This window comes from Camelus ferus, chromosome 12 (genome assembly GCF_009834535.1).
Source record: "Camelus ferus isolate YT-003-E chromosome 12, BCGSAC_Cfer_1.0, whole genome shotgun sequence".
Classification (NCBI taxonomy): domain Eukaryota; kingdom Metazoa; phylum Chordata; class Mammalia; order Artiodactyla; family Camelidae; genus Camelus; species Camelus ferus.
In genome coordinates this window covers 3,494,079-3,518,079 of record NC_045707.1, presented here as the reverse complement: position 1 = coordinate 3,518,079, position 24,001 = coordinate 3,494,079, and the positions used below count along the sequence as shown (strand labels likewise).

Genomic DNA, 24,001 nt, shown 5'->3' with positions numbered 1-24,001 from the left:
TTCCCCACCCTGTTCCAGTCCTGCCTCTGGCCAGGGCCACACTGGCCTGGGCTTGTCCACTTCCCCAGCTGTTCTGAAGGTCCCTGAGGGCAAGGCCTGGCTTCTACCTCTGTCCCTCCTAGTCTTGCCCAGGCCAGAGCTCCCAGCTCCGGACTGGGGAGGTGTCAGTCCATGTGGGCTGTAGGAGCAGCTGCTGTGGAAATAACTGAACCATATAATCAGGCCATCTGAGCTCTGGGCCTCCCATCTGGGCTCCAGACTCCCCTCAGTCAGACCCGAAAGCCTTTGCAGGAAAGGCACCTGGCTCCACCATGCCCAGCCTGGTGGGGCTGCTGTACCTTTTGGCTGAGTAAGGGGTATATTTTCTGGTATATTTAAGCTCAGGTTCACTCAGATGTTGAATCATAAAAAGGTTGGAAGCCCCGAAGTTTGGATCATACTTCGAAGGATGTGGTCATCAGAGACTTTTGCACTCAGAAGTGGACTTTTGGATTTTCAATCAGGGAGTGTTGAGAGCACAGCTTTAGAGCTGCAAATGCAGAAGGGGGGGCGCAGAGGTCATCAGCCAACCCCTGCTCCAGTGACTTGGCTGAGCCCCCCAACCCTGACCCCCAAGGATGGCCTGGGTCCTGTTTGGCTCACGCTGAATTCTTGGGGCCCTAGTAATGCGCCATAGTCACAGGAGCTCACTAAACACAGCTGACTTGAATGGCAAGTGAAGACATCACATCGATGGACATTTACTTCCAACCCCAAAGACAGCAGGAACAGAGCTTAAGGATGGGGCTGGTGCGGGTTAGCTGGGCTCAGCCTCTCACTGGCTGGGTGACCTGCGGGTAGGGTCACTGACCTTACTGAGCCTGTGTCCTCCTCAGGTAACTTGAGAATAATAACAGTGTCTACCTAACAGGTTGTTGTGAGGGTTAAGTAAGTTAATATGTAAAATGCTTAAGATAGCGCCTGGCCCTGATTCTTATTATTTAGCCTGTAGAGTCAGGAGTGGAAAGGCCCTTTACCCGCATTCCTGCCTCAGTTGCAGCCTAAACGTGTCCTGCTGCCTGGGGACAGTGGCACTTTTGCCTGGGGACAGTGGCACTTTTGCCTGGGGACAATGGCACTTACTGTCATGTACATACTCCAGTGAGGTTGGTATCATGTGGTTTTGTGGATGAACAGATCCAGGTTCCTGGCCCAGGTCCCCAGCTGGCTAAGTGGTAGAGGCCAAGTTACAAAGCAGATCTGAGAGGCTCCAAAGCACCCATGTGCTCTCCTGCTGTGCCAGATGGCGCTGCCTGGATACCCCAGAAATGCTGGTCCCTGACCCCTCCTTGATCCCCGTGGCTGCTTAGGGGGACCCAGAGGCTTCAGTACAGGTTGTCTGCGGAAACCTTTGACAGTCTGGGACGTATCTGCTGGTGAAACTCCAGCAGGATGTGGGCAGGGAGGCCAGTGGCCAGCACTGAGCTGGTGGTAGCAGGGGTCAGCTGGGGGGTGGCAGGACTGAGCGAGAACATCCCATTTTAGACACTTGACAAATTGTTGTGGCCAGCCATATCCGTGCTGCCCTCCAAGAGGAGGCTCCTGCCCAGAGCAGCTAGGCGTGTGGTGTGATTTCTGGGGCTCTGAAAACTTCCTTGCCTTCTCCTCAAGCGAAAAAGACTTCCCAGGGAACTCTCGGTGGGGTTGAGGCACAGGGACCTCACCGCGATCTTGACAGTCCTGGAGAGCATGTGCCCTTAACCCCAGCCCTAGAGGACAGCAGCTGACAGAGGGGTGGGGTGGGCAGGTTCAGGCGGCGGGGGAAATGTGCTGTCAGGGTGGACAACTCACAGGACTGCTGGTCAGACTTGAGGCCTCATGTGTGCCCTCAGAAGCTCTCTGAGCCTCAGTTTCCCATCTTCACAGGCAGTTTAAGGGAGGGGCTTAATGAGGCCGCAGGGAGAGGCTGCATGCTGCAGGTCTGGCGCAGTGCCCGGCCTCAGGCCTGGCTCCCCCGTCTGCCTTGCTGTGCCCCAGGGGCTGGGGTAAGGAGGGGGGACAGGAGGCCTTCGGAAAGTGGGGGTGGGGCACCAAGTGAACGGCAGAGACAGGCTCCCCAGGCGAGCGGTGGCCTCTGTTTCTCTTGGCTATGAACAGATGAGCACAGTGTGCTGTGGTTGCTATAAAAAAAAATGATAAAAAGAGCTGCTGCCTCCAGCCACACAAATAGAAGTGGAAGTGTGGCTTCGTGACCCGGGAAGTCCCACTGCTCCTGGGGTGGGGGTGGGGGTGACCCTTGAAGAGACAGAGAACTCTCCTTCCACGTGCACCCCCTTCCAGCCAGCAGACCCCAGAAGTTCTGGACTTAAGTTTGAATCGCTACACAGGATTTAGGGAAGGACTCCTCCAGGCAGAGGAGGCAAAGGGTCCCCTCCTTTGATCAGACCTCCCGTCCCCGACCTCCTCAGACAGATGTGGGCTCTTCACGTCCACCTCCCTGCCAGCTCTTGGTGGTTGTGCTCCTGGTCCACACGTGTCATGCCAGGCTGTGAGCTTTGAGGACAGGGCTGTGCCTGGCACAGGGGCTGCTCAAGAGACACTTGCAGGACGGACAGACAGCTGGATGGATAGACTAGGAACAAGGAAGGTGGGTGGTCCGAAAGATGGAAGGGACCTCCTTGTCCCTGTGACATCCTGACATCGGACAGCCTGGGGGACCCTTTTGCCCAAAGACTGTTCAGGCTTCAGAAGGGCCTTACAGCTCACTGGGTCCCTCTCACCTTTTCAAACAAGGAACCTAAAGACCAGAGAAGGAAGCACCTTGTTCAAAGTCACCCAGGAAGCCAGGGACCCTCCTGGAAGAGGCCTAGACTCCCAGCTGGCAGTCACACACAGGCCCACGCCCACCCTTCCATGGCCAGTAGAGCATGTCCTCCTGATGGTGCTTCTGGGACCCCAGGTGGACAGGACAGAGAATAAGGTTTTGTTTCATTGAAAGGAAGAACCTTCCAACTAGAACTATCTTTCAGATATCACAAGGGTTTAGGCAGGACTGAGTCCTGCCTCAGGGGCAGGGAGAAGAGGAAGGAGACCACACAGCTTAGAGGTCAGGGTGCTTGGAGGCTAGAATGCAAGAGGACTGCATCAGACGGGGTCACACAGTAGGGATCTGATAGCCTCAGTGAGTGAGGGGCTGGAAGGGCTGGCTCAGAGGCCTTGCTCCCACTCTCCTGCCCTCGGCAGCCCGGCCCACGTGGAGAAGCTCTCACCCTGCACTTCCAGTGTCGGCCCAGCACAGAGGAGGGCCCTCATCTGCTGAGTGGGGAAAAGCACACCGGCTGGGGAGTTAGGTGTGCTGGGCTCTAGGAACACCTGCGGGCTGGACTGTTCTCCAGCACTTCTTAATAGCATCTGTGAAAGGGGTTCAGTGGCCAAGTTCAGACTGGGAAACACTAGGTTAGACAAAGTGAAATTGGTGTCTTCACTGCAGGACTTCCACCATCAGCTAGGAAAAAGAAATGGCGGGCAGCCTTCCCAGGCTTTGGGGGGCGGGAACCCTCCCCAGCAGAGCACACAGGGCACGTAGGGCTGCTCCACAGCACAGGAGCAGGCCCCTGGACTAACCCCTTCAGCCTCTGCTCCGCACTGGCTGGCTCTCTCAGCTGGGAGCCTCTGAGCCACTGCCCAGGCGTGGACCTGAGTCTCCCAGTTAGAGCAGCACAAACACACCAGGGGGAGGGCGCCGCAGCTGGTCAGGGGGCCCTGCACGGGGTCCCTGGGCCTCTCCAGAACAAGCTGCAATTGGCGCCCTGCTTCCTGGGAGTAGCCTGTGGGGAAAGGGAGAAGCTGAGACAGGGACCTTGGGGTGGTGCTGCATGGCAGTTGTTTTGAGGGCTGAGCGCAGCAAGAGGAAGTTGTGAGCGGCCAGGGGCCTCCCCCTCAGTGCCTGCAGCAGCTGGGGCTCCTGGCAGGCCTGAGCAGCCACTTGCTTCCAGCTGGGACAGCTCTGGGCCCACCATAGCCCTGGGTCCTCTCTAGCGACTCAGCAGTGGCCACGGGCCCCTGAGCAGGGCCTCTTCCGGTGTAGGGACTGGGACTGGTGAGGAGGGGGAACTACGGCCTGACCTGCAAAGACAGAGAGGTCGGCGGGGCAGCCCCCAGACCTCACGCTCCTGGACCCCTCTGGGCTCCCTCTAGCTCAGAAGAGCCATCAAAGCAGCTGGTCCAGGAAAAAGGACGTTTTATTTCCATAAATACTCCTGCTCTCACTCATACACTGGCCCCAGTTCTGCCCACGGACAGATGGATGGACAGAGGCCAATGAATGGAGGAGACACACTGAGAACTCCAGTGCAGGACCTTCCCAGGCCAGGAGCCCCGGAGTCCCTGGCCCGGGACACCCGCCTCTGGCATGACCCTTGGGCCAGCAGTCACACGGTCCCCACAGTCCCCCCACCTGACAGCAAAGGGGCCAGGTGAGTGGAATGAGAACCCCAGGAGGAGTAGGGGACAGGTGGGGCTGCCCCCACTGGGCCCCCTGAGATGGTGACCACAGGGCCACTCAGAAACAAAAGCGAAGAGAGTCAAACCACACACCCAAGAGTGCAAAGAGCTGGGGGTGAAGGCGTCACCCCCAAATTCACCCAGTTCCTATGGAGGAGGCCTGAGCTGGTCCCGGCTCCAGCATGGCCCCAAATTATGGCTGGGCCTTCCCATAAGGCATAAGAGACAGGCGGGGATGATCCCACCCCAGGCTGGGGTCTAGGCTGGGCCTGAGGTCCTGGCCCTTGTCTGACAGCCATTCTTCTCCCCCGTGACCCCAAGTCCTTCTGGGGCCGGGCAGCCCTTTCCAGCTCCAGGCTCTCGCCTGTGATGAAGGTTCCCAGCAGTGCAAATGCAGGCCCAGCCTCCTGCCGGGTTTGGCTCAGCAGGGGAGGGGGCAGGGAAGGAGGGGGCCGCAGTGGTGAGGGGAGAAGCACCAGACCCAGGGGTGTATGGCCATGGGCACAAAGGGTGTCCCAGGCCACCACAGCCTCCCACCCAGGCTAGACGGTGGCCAGTCCCGCAGCCCCCTTCTCTCCCCAGCCCCTCTCTGTTCTAGAGGCTCCCCCAGGTCTCAGGTGGGGGGAACTGGTCCACATCCCCCATCTCATTGTAGGTCTGGTCGCCCATGGTGAAGAGGAGCTTGTAGCGGAGGCGAACCTTCTCCTGAGGCAGAGATGGTGAAGGCAGAGGGTCAGAGGGGGAGAAGGGGCCTCCTCACCCCACCCCACTGCAGAGCCCTGTCACAGCCGGGCCCCTCACCTTCTGGGGGTTGGCAAGAAGCAGGACCTGGGTGATGGCCGAGGGGTGGACGATGGGGTTAAATGCTGGCAGCTCTGTGCCTGAGGGTGGCTGCAGCTTCACCTTCATGACCTGCGGACAGGAGGGTGGCATGGGGCCCAGCAAGCCCTGGCTTCTCGTTCCCAGTCCCTGAGGAATGGGGTCCAGCCTCCTGCCAGGTCCTCCTTGGGGTCTCTGCGGCCCTGTCCTCTGGTTCCCTTCCACCCTTCAGCTCCCCCAGAAGAGAGCGAGACCCTACGCCTTGCCCTGGACAGCTGGCTCCCCACCCAGCCCCAAGTCACCATTACTTGAGAGAAAGGAGGAATGCCCATGTCACCTTGGGGACAGCCGACTGGAAAACGATGTTGCGGATGGGCTGGGGGGCGGTGCTCAGCATGGAAACCACCACCACCAGCACGTCAGAGCGCCCGGGCAGTGGGTCTCGAGCAAAATGGAAGAGGACCCGGAAGCCATGCTGGTCATACACAGTCACTGGCAGGATGCTGCCTGGCAGGGGAAAAGGGGAGAGGGCAATGCCGAGCCTGAGCCCAGGCTCACCTGACCAGCTGCTCCTGCTGGGCTGACACCAGGCACGTGCTGCTCTGCTGGGAATGAATGAACAGACCCAGACTCAGGTCACTGCCTTGACCCTGGGCAGCAGTGCAGTCAGGGGTAGAGACTGGGGTCCAGATGGGCAGGTGGACTTCTAGTGTGATGGTGGAGGCAGGACACCCACCCTGGGCATGAGTCCCAGCCGGTCTCTCTCAGTGCTGTGTGGCTTCCTCCTGGCGCGATGGCGTGAAGGGCTGTATGTGAGCTGTGCTTACACTCACTTTGTGACCCTGGTACAGTCACTCTGCTTCTCTGAGCTCAAGGACCTCCATACTGCTAAGACAGTGGCACTGCCACCCAGCTCCCGGGGATACCAGGGGTGTGATGCCCTGGGTCACCGTGAGCTCACAAGATGGGCAGCACCGAGAAGACTGGCCAGTCTCCATCTGTCTGGTCACAGCCCGGTGCTATGAGTGGCCCTCTCCTCGCCAGGGCTCCTGGACCTGGATCCTTTTCTAGGATTGGTTTTGTGATCTTGGGGAGACCCCCTAATCTCCCCATATCCTGGTCCTATCTTCCTGGAGCAGGGCCCAGGGGCCATCCCTAAGATGTCTTCGTGCCTGGTAACCCTGGAGTTTAGAATGCAGTCTTGCGACCATCTGGGACAGATGAAGAAACTGAGTCCTGGGGAGAGCAGGGGTCTTGCCCAGAGCTCCTTCCTGAGTCAGGCAGGCTGGGAGGGGAGCCCTGCTTTCCCACCTGCTACCCCAGACACAGCTCCCGACAAGGCGATGGGGCTGCAGGCAGTGAGCTGACCCAGCCTGGCTGGTACCCACCCGTGCCCCCACTCTACTCACTGGGTTTGATGGACTCCAGAGGCACAGTGATGTTGGCCAGCGAGAGCTCTGTCGGCGTGGGCTGCTGCAGAGGCCCGGGGGGCTCAGGGGACACGGTGTGGAGGCGGCTGCTGGCACCAGAGCTGGGTACACTGCAGCTACTTTTATTCTGCAGGTCCCGGAGCGTGAGCCGGGGGGCTGGCTGCTGCTTCTCCCTTGTTGAGGGACGGTGCATGGAGAGGTGAATCTTCGGTGACCAAGAGATCAGGGGCACAGGAAAGGCTGGCTTCCTGGCTGTCCCTGATGGCTGGCTCAGAAGTCCCCCTGTTTCTCTGGCCTGGGTCTCCTCACCTTGGAATCGGCAGCTCTTGCTCCTCCCCACCTCCCAGGGCACTGATGCCCTCCTCAGTGGCAGCCCTCTGGGCTTTTGGTCTTTCCCAGGTGCTGGCAGGCCTAGGGGAGGCTGTGTGAGTGGGTCACAGTCCCTTCTCTCAGATACGTCACACCCTGTTGGACGGATCCTGCACCTGCTGTGGTCACTGCTGCGACCTTCAAGCCAAGGGCAGTGGCACATGGCGGTGCTCTGCAGCGCTGCTCTTGGGAACACATCAGGCCTCTCCCTGCTGGGCCTGGGGCAGGGTCTGGGCCAGGGACAGCCCAGGAGAAGCTGCAGGTTTTGGGGACAGGGAGCGCTCCCACCCCATGCCAGCCAGGGCGTGCCCTCACCACCGCACTTGCTGGGACTCGGGGGGCAGAGACTGCTGGAGGAGGGTCTTCCCCAGGAGGTCCAGGTCATCCAGACCACTGCTTGCTGGCAGGGATGTCTGCGCTGGGGGCTGACTGTCCACGCTGGGGGCTGGAGCAGGGGCTGGGGGTTCAGTGCCCTCAGACGACTGTTGGACATACAAAGGACGCAGGTGGGTGAGGCTGTGCTGAAAAGGTGTTAGGTGTCTGGTGCTGCCCTGAGGCCTCTTCCCCTCCTGGCAGGTGACATCTGGGGAGGCAGCAGCAGGGATGTGGGCAACATTCCTGCCAGGCCTGCACCCCTCTCACTCTAGGGCCATCAGTGGGCCGGGCCTGGTCTGCGGTTCTACTCAAGAAACCATCCATCCCAGGAACCTCAGAGTCACCCCCAAGAGAAAAGGAATGGGAACCCCCATCTCAACCCAAGGGAAACCCAAGGCTGAGATTTGTAGGCAGATGTGCCAGAGGTGAAGAGAGGGCCACCTGCCTTCCTCCATCCTGGGATGGGAACCTTGGCCCTGGGCCACCCCTGCTCACGGCCCTCCCACCCACACCTCCCTTCAGTGCCCCCTCAGGCTGCCGCCTCTCCCAGCTGCTCTGCCCCAGGGCTGGGCCCCTCCTACCTGGAAGCTGTTCCATCCAACACCATCCAAGCTTGGGCCTGCAGGGGGTGTAGGGTCGCTCAGGCCTGCAGGGAAACAAGACAGGGGTGAAGGAGCTGGACTCGTGAGCAGAGGCGAGAGAGCTGGGGGGACTACGTGCTGGGTCAGGGTTCCCTGGCCTCTACCCTGCACCTGCACCCCCCACCCCGAGAGGCTCAGCTCAAAGAGGGAAGCCTCCTCCCTCGCTTTCAGAGGGAACCAGCGGCAGAGCAGAAGTAGAAACCGAAGATCCCAAGAGCCCATTCCCTGGGCCCAGACACGCTTCCTCTCTTGCTACTCAGAAGCCAACTCAACTACTGAGCTCAGGACTTTCGTCTTCATTCACCACTGGCAGCTGGCGCAGGGGGTAGGGGCGGGAAAGAGGGAGTGGGGGACACCAAGTGGGGTTCCTAACCTCGGAGATCCAAGCAGGCAGGGATCAGCATCCTATGTCTGTTCAACGACTGACTCAAGGGACACCCTCTGGGTGTCAGAAGGGCACTGCAGTGCAGTGAAAAGGGCCCTGGGCCCATGCCTGGCCCAGAGTCTGAGCAACCACGGGCAAGGTGCTGGCCGGGCCACAGTGGCCCCGAGTATGCCATGTGCACGGGCTGGGGCAGACTCTAAAGGCCCTGCCTGCCTTGGCACGTGCCAGTAAGCCTGGTTGACTGGAGCACAGGAGGGCTGTGGCCCCTCTGGAAGGCTCTGCTCACTGCCTGCTGGTCAGTAGAGGGCAATAGGTCCTCGACCAGTCTGACCTCTGCCCTAAGCACACCCCCAGCCAAGTTCACCCCAGATGTAAACAGAAGCCACGTTATGCTGTTTGTAGCAAAGCCTGACTAAGTAAGGTCCAGCATGAAGTGCTACCTGACAGGCAAAGGGAGGTGCAGGGAGCCTGGACCGTGGGGTCTCCTCCTCTGGACACGCCTCTCTGAGACCAGGGGCAACACAGCGGAGACTGCTATCGGTTCTCACACCCCCGTGCCAGGCACTTCAGATGTGGCTCTCAGTCCTCACCAGCCTTAAAAGGTGGGTGTGGGCTTCACATCCCTCCTTTTGGGATGAAGAAATGTACACTCAGTGGGGCTGAGTGACCTGTCCAGTCACACGACTGGGAAGCGCTAGAGTCCGGGCTTGGACAGAGCATGGCCTCACACTGGAGCTCAAACACAGCTCTGTCGATCGGCTGTGGGACCTCGGGCTGGCAACATTCTCCCCATGCCTCATCCGTAGGATGGGGACAACAGCAGCCATCTGTATCAGAGGACTGCTGTGACCAATAAATCAGACAAATCAGATGGAGTGTCCGACGGGTGCTGGACCGCCCTCTCTGACAGACCAGGAAGTGCTCACCCCACCCCCCACCCTTCCTGCCACAGAGAACCGTTGAGGACAAGCCCCCTTTGTGGTCCTGAGGCTTCCTCCACTCCCCTGAGCTGTGGGGCTGGGCGCTGCTGCCCTGCCACTTCTGGTTCTTGTTCCTAAATTTTCTCTGCCTTTGAGTTGCAACTAGAGGAAGCTGGAGGCTCGGGGCTCTGCTGAAGCGACTTGGGGACAGGAAGTGCAAAGCACACACTGCTTCTCATGGGGAGGTGGCTTTGCCACAGCCATTTGCTGGGGGCTGGGCCACACACACCAGCGCCCGGTCAGGTAGCTGCCGCCTGGTGCAGGCCCTGCTGGGGGAGATGAGCCTGTGTGTCCTTTCTTGTCACCAGCCCACCTTCACCTCTTGGTCACACAGGGTCAGGGTCCTCTCTCCCTGGGTTACCCTGGCTCTGAATAGAAAAGGGGGCAGGTGGGTGGGACTCCTAAGCAGACCCCCGGGTACCCCAGGGTCAGAGCCTCCTGGGTAGGGTGCTGGCTGACGGGCTCACAGAGGGACCCCCAATCTGGTCCACTGAACCCCTTGTCTCCCGCTCACCCCAAGGCCTCACTTCCCCTTCCTGGCTGATGAGCTGAGTCAGGCAGACGCTCAGAGCGAGACTTCAGAGCCTGAGTGCCTCGTCCAAGCCCTGGTGACCCTGTGGGCACGTCACTCAGCCCTGCTTCGGCTTCTTAAACCAGGGACGGTGACAGCGCCACCTCAGGTGCTGAGTGGAGGGTGAAGACCCAGGGTGGCGGCGGCGGTGGCGGTGGTTAGGGGGCGTGTGCTGGGCTGCCCGCCAGGGCCTCAGCACACGTCCTGACTTCCAATCCCACAAGTTTAGTTTCCACCTCAGAACTAACTCAGAACAGCCTGATTCAGCCTCCAGGTTAGCTTCCCAATATATCCTTTGAGATCCCTCTGACATAGCCAGACCACCTCTGTGTGTTTTATGCCAGGGTCACAGCGAGGAGGCTGTCACTATGCCCTCCTGCTTCCAAGCTCAGATGGGGCTGTGGCCCCGAAGGCTGGAAGCACGAAAACTGCTTGGCCACTGGGCGCCCTCAGCTTCTTCCCCCGGGTAAGCCTGTTTCCCTGGCGGGCTCCAGAGCCCTGACCCCACCTGTGGTGGCTGTAGGCCTGGCCTGGGTCCCGCCTGGGTCACAGAGGGCCCTGTGCTCACCATTGGCTGCCCTGGGGCTTCTAGTGCTGCGGAGCCCAGCGCTCCCGCTCTTTGGGCAGGAGACTGCTGACTTCTGCCTGGGGAGCTCCCAATTCTAGGATCTCACCTGCTGAGGGAAGTCCCTGGGTTTTCCCTCAGGCCGCCAGAGCCCAGGTGTGGCTCCTTTATCTGAGGTGAGGCCAGCCTCACCCTTTGACTGTATGACCCTGCACCAGCTCCTTCCTTTCCCCGACCCTCAGCTTCCTCGGCTATGACCCGGGGCTGACATCCAGCCCCCATCCTCCAGGGGACTCCCAGGAGAGGAGGAACACGCTGACCTGACCCCTCAGCCCCACCTGCAGCCGGGCCCCTTCCTCACCCAGAGACATGAGCTCGTCATCAAGCAGGGAGACTGAGGTGCTGGGCTGCTCGGGGCTGGCCTGGTCACCTGGGCAGGTGGGCATGGCTGGGCAGGTGGTGCTGGCCGGAGGGAGATCCAGGCCTGAGAGGTCCAACAGGGCCGAGGTGCTCCCTGGGGTGGGAAAGGAGAGTCAGGCCAGCCTTGGGTGGAGGACACAGTCCCTGGCGGTTAAGGACAGTGAGCTCCCCACTCTGCAACCGTCCTGCAAGGCACCGTCCGTCCTTGGCCATACAGTCCTTGCCCTGGAAGCTGCTCATCAGGCCCTTTCATTAGCATGTGGCTCCCCTTCTGTCCGGGATGTATTTCCTCTTCCCTGTTACTTGGCGAACTGCCTCTCATCCTCTGAGGCTCCTCTTAGATCCTGCTGTTTCTGTGTAGTGTCTCACCCCTACCATGTCCCAAAGAGCACCAATTCTAATCTCTCCTGGGGTCCCCCAGGGCTAGTCACTTTACCCTGACTGGAGCTGAGCCTGTAATGTTTATGTCAAACCCTCCCTGCCGACTTCTAATAATTAAACTAAGCCCTGGGGGTGTCGTGTGGCCCTGCACAACAGGTGCCAGATTTCTCAAGTGAAAGAAAGGCCTTCCTTCTCCTGCCTGTCCTTGCTAAACCCTGGGCTCCCTCCCTCTCCATCCCGCATCCAGACTCCTCCCCGCCACAGCTGCAGGCTTGGCACAGACTCCACCCTCAGTTCTCTCAGTGGGGGCCTCCCCCATCTTAGGGGCCAGGGTCACAGCACTAGCTCTGGGACCAGCACCCCACCCTGCACTCGGTGCCCCTCTGGCTGGTGGGCCCTCCCCAGCCCTCCTGCCACCTCCTCACCGGGGATGGAGGCGGCTGTGGCGTCACCGTTGACCTCCTCGCCCCGCACCAGCTGCTTGTACAGGGTGATGACCTGGGTGAGGTTGTCGTTGGCTTGCAGGATCTCGGCTAGAATAGGCAAGAGCGGGGAGGCCAGGCTGATCGAATGCAGGGCCTCCGGCGGGGATGGGGGAGACGAGACCCCACATCCAGCCCAGGCCTCGTGGGAGGGGGCAGGGCTGAGGGCGGCCCATCTCATCATCTCAGACTCAGGACCTCCGCAACCTGCCCTGGCCCAGTCTCCCGACGCTGCCCGGTGCTGGCCCCTGAACACGGTGGCCCCTGTCTCCAGGCCTCCGCACTGGCGCTGCTGTGTGGAGGCCCCCGTATCTCTACTTTGCTTCACCCCTTCCTGTCTTCAGGTCTTTACCCAAGTCACCTCAGGGAGGCCTCTTAACCTCCAGCCCTGCACCACCCAGTCCCTTCCCTGCTCACTTTTCTCTGTGCCCCTCTGTGACACACTGCCCTTGCTCACGCCCTTGGTTTACTGTCTCTTCTCATTAGGCCACAAGCTCCATGAGGACGCGGCTGTTCTGACTGTGACCACTACCACCCGCTGGGTCTAGAACAGGGCCTGGCACAAACCACGCCCTCGTCCATATTATCCCCTTGCGGGGGCCAGGGCCAGGTCTTAGCGAGATCTGAGCAGTGAGCTTCTTGGGTGAGGACCAGATACTTGGAACATGGAACTCCTGCTGAATTGGGGGCTGAGGTGGTACACAGACCACTGCCCAGGCAGCCCTGGCTGATGTGGTGGCACAGAAAGAACAGGGACAAGAACCTGATGTGTGGCCCTGGCAGGAGCCACGGGGACCAGCTATGGACACACTCAGGCCTGTGGGATTTGCTCAAGATTTCTAGCTCACCTTACCAGGAAGGCAGTGTCTGGAGGGAGACAGCCTCTGGTCCATCCTGGCTCTGCCACCATTCAGGTCACTTCCCTCCCTGAGCCCCTGCTATGAAATAGGGAGAAGTCTCCCTTTTGTGCAGCTTTTAGGTAGTAAATGAAGTGCCTGCGAAGGGCTTGGCCCACAGGGTCTCTCAATCACATCAGCCCCTGATCCCTGCTTCCTTCCTCCCCAAAGTGGAGAAACCCCAGGTCAGTGCTGGAGAAGGGGGCCTCCTGGTGGTAGCTCCTTCCAACTGCAGCTCACCTAAGGCCTCGTCATTGTCCTCTGTGTCGCTGGCCAGTCGGAAAAGCGTGGGCCGCATGCGCTCACAGCGCTGGTACAGTTCCTGGGGGCAGCAGGGCAGGCAGGTCAGGGCTGGCGGAGGCCCTGCAGTGGGTGGGGGCTGGGCAGGGGTGAGCGCACCTTCATGAGGTCCTCGCTGCTGCGGGCCACTGCCCTGCCCTGGCTGTGGTTCATCACCATCTCTGTCAGCAGCTTCACATTGTTGTTCACCTCCTCGATGGCACTCACCCGCTTCGAGATCTTCTCCATCCGCTTCTGGTCCTGGAGAGGCATCGGCAAATAGCCCCAGAGAGCGTGGGTCAGGCCCAGCACCACCCTGGAGAGCATCTGCTGACTGGGTGTGAGATCAGACCCTGCTAAAAGCCCCTCGGGCCCAAGACTGGGCACTCTGGGCCCAGGAACCCTCGGCCAAGCCAGTGTTCACTTTTCCTCCTCCTGCCAATGACCCCCGAACCCGGGCCTCTGCATGAGCCCATCAGAATCTCCAGGGGTGGCCCAGGAAGCTGGGTTTCCAACACTCTTGCCAGGAGATTCAGGAAGCCCAGGACCCTAGACCTACACCGTGGCTCTACATGACCCTCGCCCTCCTTGTGTCCTTGAAAGGAGGTCCCCGTACTTGAGAGTGAAAGGGGACTTAGCAGTCAGCAAGTACAACCTAGAAATTGGTGCCACGACCCTTCTCAGTGTCTGTCAGGGCCTGGTAGATGGTGAGAAGCTCATGGCCTTGAAAGGCCAGTGCAGGAAGTGACCCTGCAACCCCTCACCCTCTGCTCACCACGCATGCTCCTCCCTTGCGGAATGAAAGGTAGGCTCGTGCTGTGCCGCCTGATATGATCATCCTCCTTGAGGGGCTGCCCTGACTTTCTGTGGGCTATCAAAGCACACAGCTGGCCCGAAGACAGCCCAGAACATCTGCCCTCTGGGTCTCTGGCCTCCACTTTTTTGACGACTTACTCATATCAATAAAAAAGATTTCAGCATGAACCCAGTATCAATAAAAAAAGATTTCAGCATGAACCCATACATAGATACACATACTTATAAACTAAACATGTATTGTTTTCTCCCTTTACGTGCACATATATTTTACTGTATTTTAAACTTGGTAGGGATGAACGTATAGCTCAGTGACAGAGCACATGCTTAGCATGCAGGAGGTCCTGGGTTCAATCCCCAGTACCTCCATCGAAGTAAACAAATAAACAAACATCTAATTACCTCCCCCCAAAATTAAAATAAATAAATAAAAATTTAAAAAAATATATAGTAAGACCTCATTTCCTTCTAACTTTTACAGATGAGGTAATCAGCCTCACAGAAGCCAGTGCAGGTTAGCTTGGCTGCCGGGAAATTCTTCCTTCCACACACAGATCCTGGCTCTGCCTGCTGGTGTCCCCCAGACTTAGTCAGCTCTCTCTCTCTGCTGTCACAGCCCTTTAGCTTGGCCACTGCGGGGTTCCTCACATGCACACGTACACACAACCCCCACTAGGTGGCCCAGCTCAACATTCTGTCCCGCCTCCTCCCTGTGCTCTGGGCTTGCCCATCACCTCCTGCACCATCTCCTTGATGAGTTTGTTGGCTGCTCGGAGGTCCTCAGGGTGGGAGCTCTTCAGCAGGCGGGCCAGCATCTGTGGAGACAGAGGGACATGACCGTGATGGCACCCTGGGGTCCAAAGGGCGTGGGGTCATATGCTGGCTCTGCTTCGTGGCTGTGGGATGTGAGTAAGTTACTTAAGCTCTTTGTGAGATGGCAAGGATCTACTGACACCTTATGGGGGTTCATGGGACAAGTGACACACTGCACGTAAGTGCTCCCTGCAGCGCCCGGCAGAAATCAGTTCTCCACAAATGGTGCAAAACATGACATTAGTATTGCTAGGGAATTCTACCCAAAGGATGCAGAGGAAACTTCACAGTGGTTACCCTCTGGGACTGGACTGGGTAGACAGGAGCTTTTACTTTTTCTCTCACCTTCTTCTGTGTTGTTTTAATTTCTGGCCCATCAGCACATGCTTCTTTCACAAAAAGCTAATAAAATTATTGTTGGAAGGGTCACAAAAATAAAGATAGGTAAACTCCCAGTCATCTATGAAATGCCCTCAAAGTGAACCTGGGACACCAGCCTCGGACCTGTTTACCGATGCAGGGTGCCGTGTGGGCAGCACTCAGCACGCTGGAGCCGCACACACGGCTCCTGTACCTGCCACAGCAGCCGAGCTCAGCGTGAGCCTCTGCTCTGGGGGCAGGGCAGCCGGGGGCCGGAATGCACTGACCCCCAGTGGGCCCTGGAGTCCTCACCTGGTTCTCCTTAAAACCTCACCTTGGATTTCTCCTCGTCTTCAAAGATCACATTCTTGGGCCGTGGAGGAGGAAGGGGAAAGGTGGCGTCATCTGGAAGCTTGGGGTCGGCCTTCACAATCCCTGGAGTGGACAGTGGTGGTAAGACTGTCATGGGGGCTGGGGCGGGGGGGGTGCTGGAGGGGAAGGAAGGGTAGGATGGAAGGTGGAGGGCCATCTTTCTCCAGCATGCTGGCACCAGCCTTCGGGGGGTCAGGGCCTGCTCCTGAAATGCCATATCAAATAGCGTTGGGGAGAGTTTAGGATCCTCTATTTTGAGGCCACACTGTGGGGGCCAACCTCTGAGAAGGCTGACTCAAATCCACCTCTCCACCCAAGCTGGCCTCTGGCAGAGCCATAAAGGGGCCCCAATGAATATGTGTTCTGGAGAAGTTAAAGAAATTAAAGGGGAGACCCAAGACCTGGCAGCCAGAAGGCTCTGAGGCCTCCGGAACACCGGCTCAGGGAGGAGAGGCGGGGGTGTTGGTTGCACGCACCCCGTGGCACCTCACCCTGTTTCTTCAGCATCTGGTAGGCCTCGGCGATCTTCACCTCCTCGGGGAGGCCGACCGTCCAGCTGTAGAGGAGCTCCAAGATCTTGTTCTTCACCTTCTCTGACGTCCGAGAGCCCAGGTACTTCAGGGATCAGAGGGAGGGGAGGCCTTTGACATGGCCCGCTCACTGTGGCCCCGACGCCAGCCCGAACCTGGCTTTCTCCCCAGGACTCCCTGGGAAACCTCAGCCTACAGGACCCTCACAGCCCACTATCCAGCCTGGCACAGCCTGGCCTCTCGCTCACTAGCTGGGCCAGCCCTGTGTGTCCCAGTCCCCCACCTGCTAAATGGGGATGACAGCAATGTCACGTGATAAGGGTGCCATGCTGACACAGGCAAGGTGCAGAGCCCAGTGCCCGCTCATGGCCAGCTCATGGAAGGCTTAACTCTATGATCTCAGGAAGGAGGAGCCACTAGGCTCTGGGCAGACCAGGGAAGGAGCAGCTGTGGACCTGCCCTGGGCATAGTCAGTCCTCCAGCAGCAAACTAGGCTGAGGGAACTGGCTCTCACACTGGTCACCTCCCATCACCTGGGAAGAGCAGTCGGGTCATTCAGCAGCTCTGCTCAAGGGATGGGTGAAGGGGGTGGGCTCTCACTCAAGGGGCATCAAACATATTCCTGCCCTCTGGGAGGGCTCTTTGGGCCAAGCCTCAGATGTGGCCAGCAGCAGGCTCTGTCATTCAGGTTTGGGGCCTCAGCATTCAAGGCCTCAAGGAGACCACTCTTGTGAGATGAGGACAGGGAGACCCTCCACTAGTGACACAGGTGGGGCGCTGAGGCCAGGCCTACAGGGAGTGATCTCAGAGCCTGAGCAGCCTGTGCTGGGGAGGCTGTCCAGCATTCCCTGAAGTCATCCTTCCCTAAGTACCGAGTGGCTCCACAGCCGGCTGGCTACCCATCAGCCGGGAAGCACCCTTTCCAGAAACCCAGCCACCCTGGACTCAGCTGTGTGAAGTGGCAGTGAGAAAGGGTCTGTGTGTGTGCTGGGTCAGGATGAGGGCAGACAGTCCGCCCCTCCCACCTGGATCTGGGCATTCTCGTTCCTCGACCCCCATCTGACAGTGCAGGTCTGAGCACGGGCTGGGAGCACCCACCTTGGGAGACACAACCTTGATGAGCTCGTTGAGGAAGCGGAACTTGCCCACCTCGTCGTGGAACCTCTTGCCACAGCTCTTCATGCATGTTTCCAGCACCTGGAGGTGGAGGGGGAGGTGCGGGCACCACAGTGGGGAGATGGATCAGAGCCTCTCTCCCACACCTATGTCAGGGCCCAGAAGCCCAGGGATGGGCACTGAGAAGGGGGAAGATGACTCTTGAGAAAAAGAGGATTCTGAGGTTCAGTGACCCCTGAGACTGATCACACACCCTGGGGCTGGGCCACTTTTAGAACCTGGCAACACCGAACACCCAGCACTGACTCAGTCCCTCCACGGCTTGACCACATCTGAGTGCCGCTTGTAAAATACTCTCTTACTATTTCCCTTTGATTATTTTTGAACCTAAATAGGTGCTATCTACCTTGGCCATCTCCTAAGCTATGTATCTGTGAAATCAGAGAATATGTATTTCGGTGAGGGGCGATGCTAACATGTTAAAACAAATACATAACTATTAAAAGGGAAACTGTTTATCTACCACCATTGAAAATCAACTTTGCTATATGGTCCGTTGCTATGCGATTCATGCTTGGGGGCCATACACGGTGTACCCTCTACTCTTCTGCCTTTGGCACAGCTTTGAAAGCTCTAGCCTGAGCCCAGCTGTCACCCCTTGCACCCCTGTGGGAAGGACAGTGCTGTCCTGTGTCTGGAGGCCATCAATGGGCTGGCCTGGCCCAGCAATGCACGTGGTAAGCTCTATAAACACACAGATTCTTGGATGCAAACGCTACAGGGGTTCTAGTCAGCAGATCTGGGGTGAGGCCTTACTCAGCCTCCTGAAGTTCTGATGCACAGCTAGAGCTGGGAATACCTGGCCCAGATGACTGAGGGGCTTTCTCCCCTCAAGAGGCCTAACTGTGCAGGGTCTGGGGAGGGAGGAGCCCACTGGTTCACTGGTTGCCAGGGGACCCTCAGGGGCTGGCCCAGACCCCTGTTCTAGGCCATCTTGGCATAACTCCCTTGGGCTCCAAAGAAGAGCCTGTTTGGGCCCCAAAAACCTCAGTCTTGGCCTCCCCCAGTGCCATCCACATGGTCAGGGGACAGATGGCATCTTCTCTCCCCTTCTCCTCACTGTCAGAGCCTGGATCGCTTCCCACTCCTGCGGGGACTGGATCTTGTGAGCCAACAACCGGGTGGCAAGTGGAGGCCTGGGTGAGAGGAAAAGCACAGAGACAGACTAGCCACAGAGCCACAGGCAACCCAGGGGGGGCTGCCACATCCCCCCACTTCCCGCCCCAGAACTGTGGCCTGCAGTGGCTTTTGCAGGGCATGTGTAAAGGCCCAGCTCCCTCTCCAGATTAGGGCCAGGGATTATGGCACAACAGGGCAGGGCCAGGCAGGGAGTACAAGCCAGGAACCTTTGAAAGGCATGAGCTCAGCCCCTTGGCTGGCTTTACTGAGAACTGTGACCTGCTGTGTCCTTGGCTTGCAGTAGAAACAAGGATGGAGAGATGACCAAGCCTTAAGGGCTCAGTGGGGGAGCAGAACACGATAATTTGCACTGAACATTAAGCTGGGAAAAATCATGGTGGCAGTGGTGACACTGTCTACCAGATCATAAAAGACCTGCCACCAGTGACAGTAACAGCTAACACGTACTGAGTGCTTACGATGTGCAAGGCACTTCACATTCCTTTTTCTGCCTAATCTCCATAAGAGCCTCCTGAGGTAGGCAGCAATGTCGCCCCCATGGTTGAAATGGTGGCTCAGAGGCATCCAGTTACTTGCTCAGGAGACTCAGCTAACAGAGGGGACGGGATCTGCACCCGAGCAGCTGGACTGTGGGGCACACACGTCACGCTGTCTGCACGGCTTCTGGGGGAGTGTCTGTATTCGTGGGGGTGCAGTGGAGGCGAAGCACGCTGAGCTGTGCTCCCCGAGCTGCTGCACCACCTGGGGAGCCTGCTAACAACGTCCCCCCAAGCTCCTTGCCTGGCTGTCTAGCCTGTCTGGGCACAGCCTATGAATGGACATTTTTTGACCAGCACACCGTGTGATTCTAATGCAGATAGCTCTGGTTCTTCCTTGAGCAGAGGGCCTGCTGGCCCTTCCCAGAGGGGGAGCATGCCGTTCTCTAGGAGGCTTTCCCCAACAGAGTATGGGTGCAGGTCAGGCAGCCCTGGGCTTGATCAAGCCCAGGACTACCTTTTTCTTTCTGTGAGATCTTGGGGCAACTGCTGAGTTCCCCCAGGTCTCGGTTTTCTCACCTGTAAAATGGGTCCAGCGGGGCCCACCTCAGAGGGTGGCACACGAGCAGCACTCAGTACACAGTGCCCACTGCCACTGTTAACTTGTGCGCATGTTAGGAATGGAAACCGGGTCTCAATCCACCCTCATCTCTGCGCGAGGCCAGGGTCTGAAGGGTGCATGGCAGGTGCACAGTGGGCTCTGCTGAGTCTGAGAGTGAAAGACGGGGAAGCCACCTACCCCTCAAAGTCCTCGTTGAGCTGCTCGCAGAAGCTGTTGATGCTGGCCCAGTTCAGCTCCTTGTTCAAGGGGTTTGTGGCTCTGTCTGGAGAAGAGAGGGCCAGTGTGGCCTGGGGAAGGGGTCCCTGCCTCTCCCACTCCCTGCCCTGGCAGAGGGCCCTCTGTCAGGAGTGGGGAGGGCGTAGGACTGAGCACATGAAAAGGCCTCCCCTCGGGGATTGGGTAGCGGGGGGTAGAGCTCAGCGGTAGAGCGTATGCTTAGCATGCATGAGGTCCTGGGTTCAATCCCCAATACTTCCATTAAAATAAATAAATAAGTAAACCTAATTACCCGCCCCCCTCAAAAAGAAAAAAGAAAAGGCCTTCCTTGACTCCCTGCTCCGAGGGCCCAGAGAGCCCAGCCCTGATATTGGTCCAGTCAGCGCAGAGAGGAGCTGCTGTCCGCGGGCTTCCCCTTACGGCTTCTCCCCGAAGGGCCCCACATTAAGCTCAGGAGTCGTTTCCCTATCCCTCATCACCCCCACCTCTGCCGCTGTACACCCTCTGCCCCCCCAACTGCACCTCCTCTGATTCTGCGCCTGAAAAGTGTCCCCACAATTCTCATGGAACCTACTCTCAGGGGAGATCCGGAGGTAAGCGAAAAAAACCAGAGCTCCAACCTCAAGGAGCTTTGCAGCTGGGAAGTGGGCCAAGGGCAGCTAGGTTCTCAGTACAAACAGAGGGAGGCAAAGGAGCCGTGGGAACCGGGAAGCCGGAAGAGGGGACTCAGTTGAGCCTCGGGCCCCTGGAGGCTGCTTGGAAGAGGCAACACAAGAAGCGCTGGAGGAGTTAACCAGGCTGGAGATGACATGCCTCTGAGTGGCTCAAGGGCTGAGAAGAGCCCAGGGCAGGGCACCAAGGGCCTCGGTAAGGAGTGTGGCTCAGGTATCGCCTCCTCCTTCCCGTAATGCCCACACCTGCCTGGGGCAGCATTGCCAAGCCAGCTCTCTCCTCTTGGACCCCAGACCTGCCTTCATCCTGGACCCAACCTGCTGCTGCACTGCAACCAGCCTGTCTCCCCCAGTAAATGAGTGAAAGGATCAGGGCTCAGCTGCAAGCAGGCAGGGGGAGGTTCCAGGGGAATTTGAATCCAGGAATGGGTAGTGGCCAGGAAAAGGCCAACAAGAAGGGGTGGTAAAGGCCAGACGGTAGCCCCCCGACCCTACAATCAAGTAGGTCACAAAGCCTCCTCAAATCTCCGTTTCCCCATTTGTAAAGATGGAGCAAAATCCGGAGTGATTAGGGGGTGACGCAGTATTTTCTGCAGGGGAAGGTGTGGGGGTAGCCAGAGCTGGCTCTTCACTGCCTCCCAGAAGCCCGCCCCTAAGTGTCACCTGGTCCTGGTCAGTTATGCCCAAACGTGAGGACTGAGCCTGGGGTGTGGAGGACATGGCCCAGGAGGTGGGACACAGAAGGATCTGCGGACCGGAGGCAGCTGTCGACTCGGAGTGTGGCGCCTGCCTACTTGGGGCCCTGAGCTATAGCGGGAGGCTTGGAGCCCCAGGGTTCCAGTGCTTGGCAGCCAATCATTCAATTCATATTTACGCAATAAATATTCTGAGTGTGGGGCCACAGCAGTGAACAAGACAAAATCCCTGCCCTCCTGGAGATCAGAGCCCAGCAAGAGAAACTCTGACTACTCAGGTAAACAAAACACAGGGTACAGAAAGCTATAAAGAAAACAGAGCAGGGAGAAGGCACAGAGAATGTGTATATGCAGGGGTGCTGTCCTCTGGGAGGGCTTTCAGAGATACAGCTGAGCAGAGATCTGAATGGTGCATTTCCTCTCTGCGCACAAATCTTGGTTCCAGGAACCCTGTAGGGCCTGCCAGTCCCTGGGAGAAATGAAGCCCCTGCTGACCACCCAGAGATCCCAGGAATAGGAATCTCTCACCTCCCATCTACTCTGCCTCCTAGCCCCCTAACACGGCCAGAGGCTGGGGAACACCAGTCTGGAGGTAGAAAGATAGAACGTGGCTGGGTATTGCCTACTCAATGACACCCAGCTGGGGGACCCTAAAACAGGAAGTCCCTTAAAATGTTAGAGACACATGAATCTGAGTGAGGACAGAGAAACTGGTTCTAGAGCCAGCTCCTGAGTCAGAAGCCAGGGAGGAGGAAGTAGTGGCATCACGAGACATCTTCTCTGCATCTGGTTCAGAGGGAGGGCCTCTGGGTCCAAGGAGATCAGACCAACCTCTCCGGCCCTGGCCCTCAACTCCCAGCCCTCTGACTTCTGCCTGCGGACAGCACTTTCCCCAGCAGGCAGCAGGGGGAAACACCCAGGGAGGGAGGGAGGGAGGTGTTTCACAATAGGACGTGACTCTACCCTGTCACTCCACAGTGGTGACAGTAACATCATTTACCCACCAAAAGCTACTTTTTACCTCCAATTACTGCAAAAGAGCTTACAAGTTTGCCAGGGCATGAAGGAGAAGAAAAAGAAAACAATCTCAGCTCCAGTCTACCAGAGTCCAGCCTACTGCCAAACCGGAGTATCCTGACTCCTGTTTATTTCTCAGATTAGACTCTTAGATCTCTCAGAAAATCCCCACTGTTGCTAAACCTGACCATGTTTTGTATCACCCACAGCTCAAGGCCTGTGGCTGTCAGATCTGTCAGCTCAGGCCCTGCCCATCCCCCCAGGTTACTGCTGAGACCTGGGCACTTGTGGCATTCCAGAAGAGTCTCGATGACTGCTGAGTGCTTCCTTTCCATGCCCTCCCCTTCTACGGGCCAGAGTGACTCTGAAACACTTCTGGAGATGGTATGGCTCTGGGATCAACTTCAAGATTCAACTCTGCTCAAGAGTGGCTTAAAAGATGCTGCTCAAGACCCCAAATCACTCTGTGCAGCTCCCTGGAGCCAAAAGGCTGAGGTGAAGGTAGACCCAGAGGCCTCCCTGAGGCCCTGGTGCAGATGTGGGCCCAGTGGGAGGAAAGGGCAACTGACCAGTGGGTGGGAGTTGTCAGCCAAGGAGAAGCAAGCCAAGCTTTAAGAGGCAGAGTCCAGTAGTGGGCTTAACAGATTCGAGGATCTTCTGCAATGTGGGATAGGGAAATCAGGTGGAAGATGTGGGGCCAGTACTGAGAACCCGAGTGGTAGGAAGCTGTGTCTGAGGAGACACAGGAGAGGGTGCAGGGGCCTTTGGAGGAAGCTCAGCAAGGGCTAGGAAAGGAGTCTTTGTTTGGGGTGCAGAATCTAACGGGCTGGGCTGAGAGTAGTGATAGAGGACTTGAAATTATTTCTGGGGTCTGAAACAGGATCCTACCAAGCCTGTACGGTTTGGGAGTTTCTCACTGTGGGGCCCCAGCTTGGTTGACCAGATGGGCCAGTGGGTCCTCCCTTCATGGGCAGGGGAAAGAGCAAATCTGAGACTAGTTGCAAGTTCAAGGGACAGATAGGAGGGAGTTATGCCATGGATGCCAATGAGTGGAGGATTCGGGACTCAAGGGGAGCAGGGTCCCTCCCGGGTCTGAGGTATAGTTCTAGGGGCCGCTCGCTTGCTCCCTCCAGGGGCCCCAGAGAATGACTTGGGTGTCCGTTCGGCAGTGAAGTCTGGGCCTGAGGGTGCTGAAGGCTGCTCTCTCCACCCCGAGGGGTCTGGACGCAGAGCTGGGCCAGCTCACTCCTCCCCGGGGGTCTCGGCCCAGGGATCGGAAGGGTGGGCGGCGCCCACTCCCACCGCGGGTCCACGCAGCTGATGGGGCCTCCTATCATCCCAGGGTCGGAAGTACGAGCACGGGACACCGCCCCTCCCGGGCCGGGGGCGGGGCGTGAGGAGGGGGCGCCCCGTACCCCGCCTCCGTCGGGAAGGGGCCCGCCTAGTGCCCCCGGTTCCGGTTCCGGTCCGACCCGCGCCCCTCCCGGACACTCACTGATTCGCGCCTCCAGAGTCTCCGGCTCCATCGCGGGCTCCATCAGCCACGGGCCCCCAGCCTCGGTACCGCCCCCAACCCCCTGCCGCTCTCGCGGGACCTCCTCGACACCGCCCTCTGCTGATTAAAGGGGCAACGTCCGCCCCGACGCGCAGGAGCGGCGGACAAGCTCACTCGGCACCATAGAGACGAGAAAGAACTCGCCTAGAGCGTCGCCCGCTCTCCCAAACCCTCCCCCAAGCGGCGTCTACATCGCGGGAGGGATCTGCTGTCCGCCCCCTCGTTCACGGCGCTCAGGCCGGAGAGGAAGCTGAGGGACTAGGGCTGAGGGCTGCACCATGGAAACCCCACGGGACGCTCTAACTGGTTGTGCGTCACAGAGAGCCCTGTGACCGCTTCCGGAAGGACGCTCCACGGCCATATTTCTGAGGGGCTCTGAAGTCAGTTCCGGAGCCCTGAGCGCGTACTTCCGCTTAGATGCAAAAGTGGGAGGGGCCCTTAAAAGGGCAATGACATACGTTGGCCAC

At 58.5% G+C, this 24,001-nt stretch overlaps 1 protein-coding gene across 2 annotated transcripts; it reads right to left on the bottom strand.

The window, feature by feature from the left end:
• Positions 1-4,199: 4,199 nt before the first annotated feature.
• On the bottom strand, positions 4,200-23,766 carry GGA1 (golgi associated, gamma adaptin ear containing, ARF binding protein 1). Of its 2 annotated transcripts, XM_032492188.1 has the most exons (17): positions 23,475-23,766; positions 19,558-19,642; positions 18,203-18,278; positions 17,065-17,163; positions 15,928-16,051; positions 15,399-15,499; positions 14,626-14,706; positions 13,196-13,336; positions 13,037-13,118; positions 11,844-11,951; positions 10,979-11,131; positions 8,057-8,121; positions 7,416-7,582; positions 6,711-6,904; positions 5,639-5,808; positions 5,284-5,394; positions 4,200-5,187 (listed from the first exon to the last, which is right to left on the bottom strand). In XM_032492188.1, the coding sequence occupies exons 1-17, from the start codon at positions 23,515-23,517 to the stop codon at positions 5,077-5,079; spliced, it is 1,911 nt and encodes a 636-aa protein (XP_032348079.1). In that variant the 5' UTR covers positions 23,518-23,766; the 3' UTR covers positions 4,200-5,076. The 2 variants fall into 2 exon arrangements, with proteins under 2 accessions (XP_032348079.1, XP_032348080.1); XM_032492189.1 differs by lacking the exons at positions 18,203-18,278; positions 23,475-23,766 and having other exon boundaries at positions 19,558-19,618.
• Between the last annotated feature and the right edge of the window lie 235 nt (positions 23,767-24,001).

Coding starts and splice junctions, on each gene's coding strand:
- GGA1 (XM_032492188.1), bottom strand. CDS start 23,517: ATGGAGCCCGCGATGGAGCCGGAGACTCTGGAGGCGCGAATCA. Junction 11,132..11,843: donor CACAGCCGCCTCCATCCCCG/GTGAGGAGGTGG, acceptor TTCCCACCCCAG/GGAGCACCTCGGCCCTGTTG. Junction 8,122..10,978: donor TGACGAGCTCATGTCTCTGG/GTGAGGAAGGGG, acceptor GTTTCCCTGCAG/GCCTGAGCGACCCTACACCC.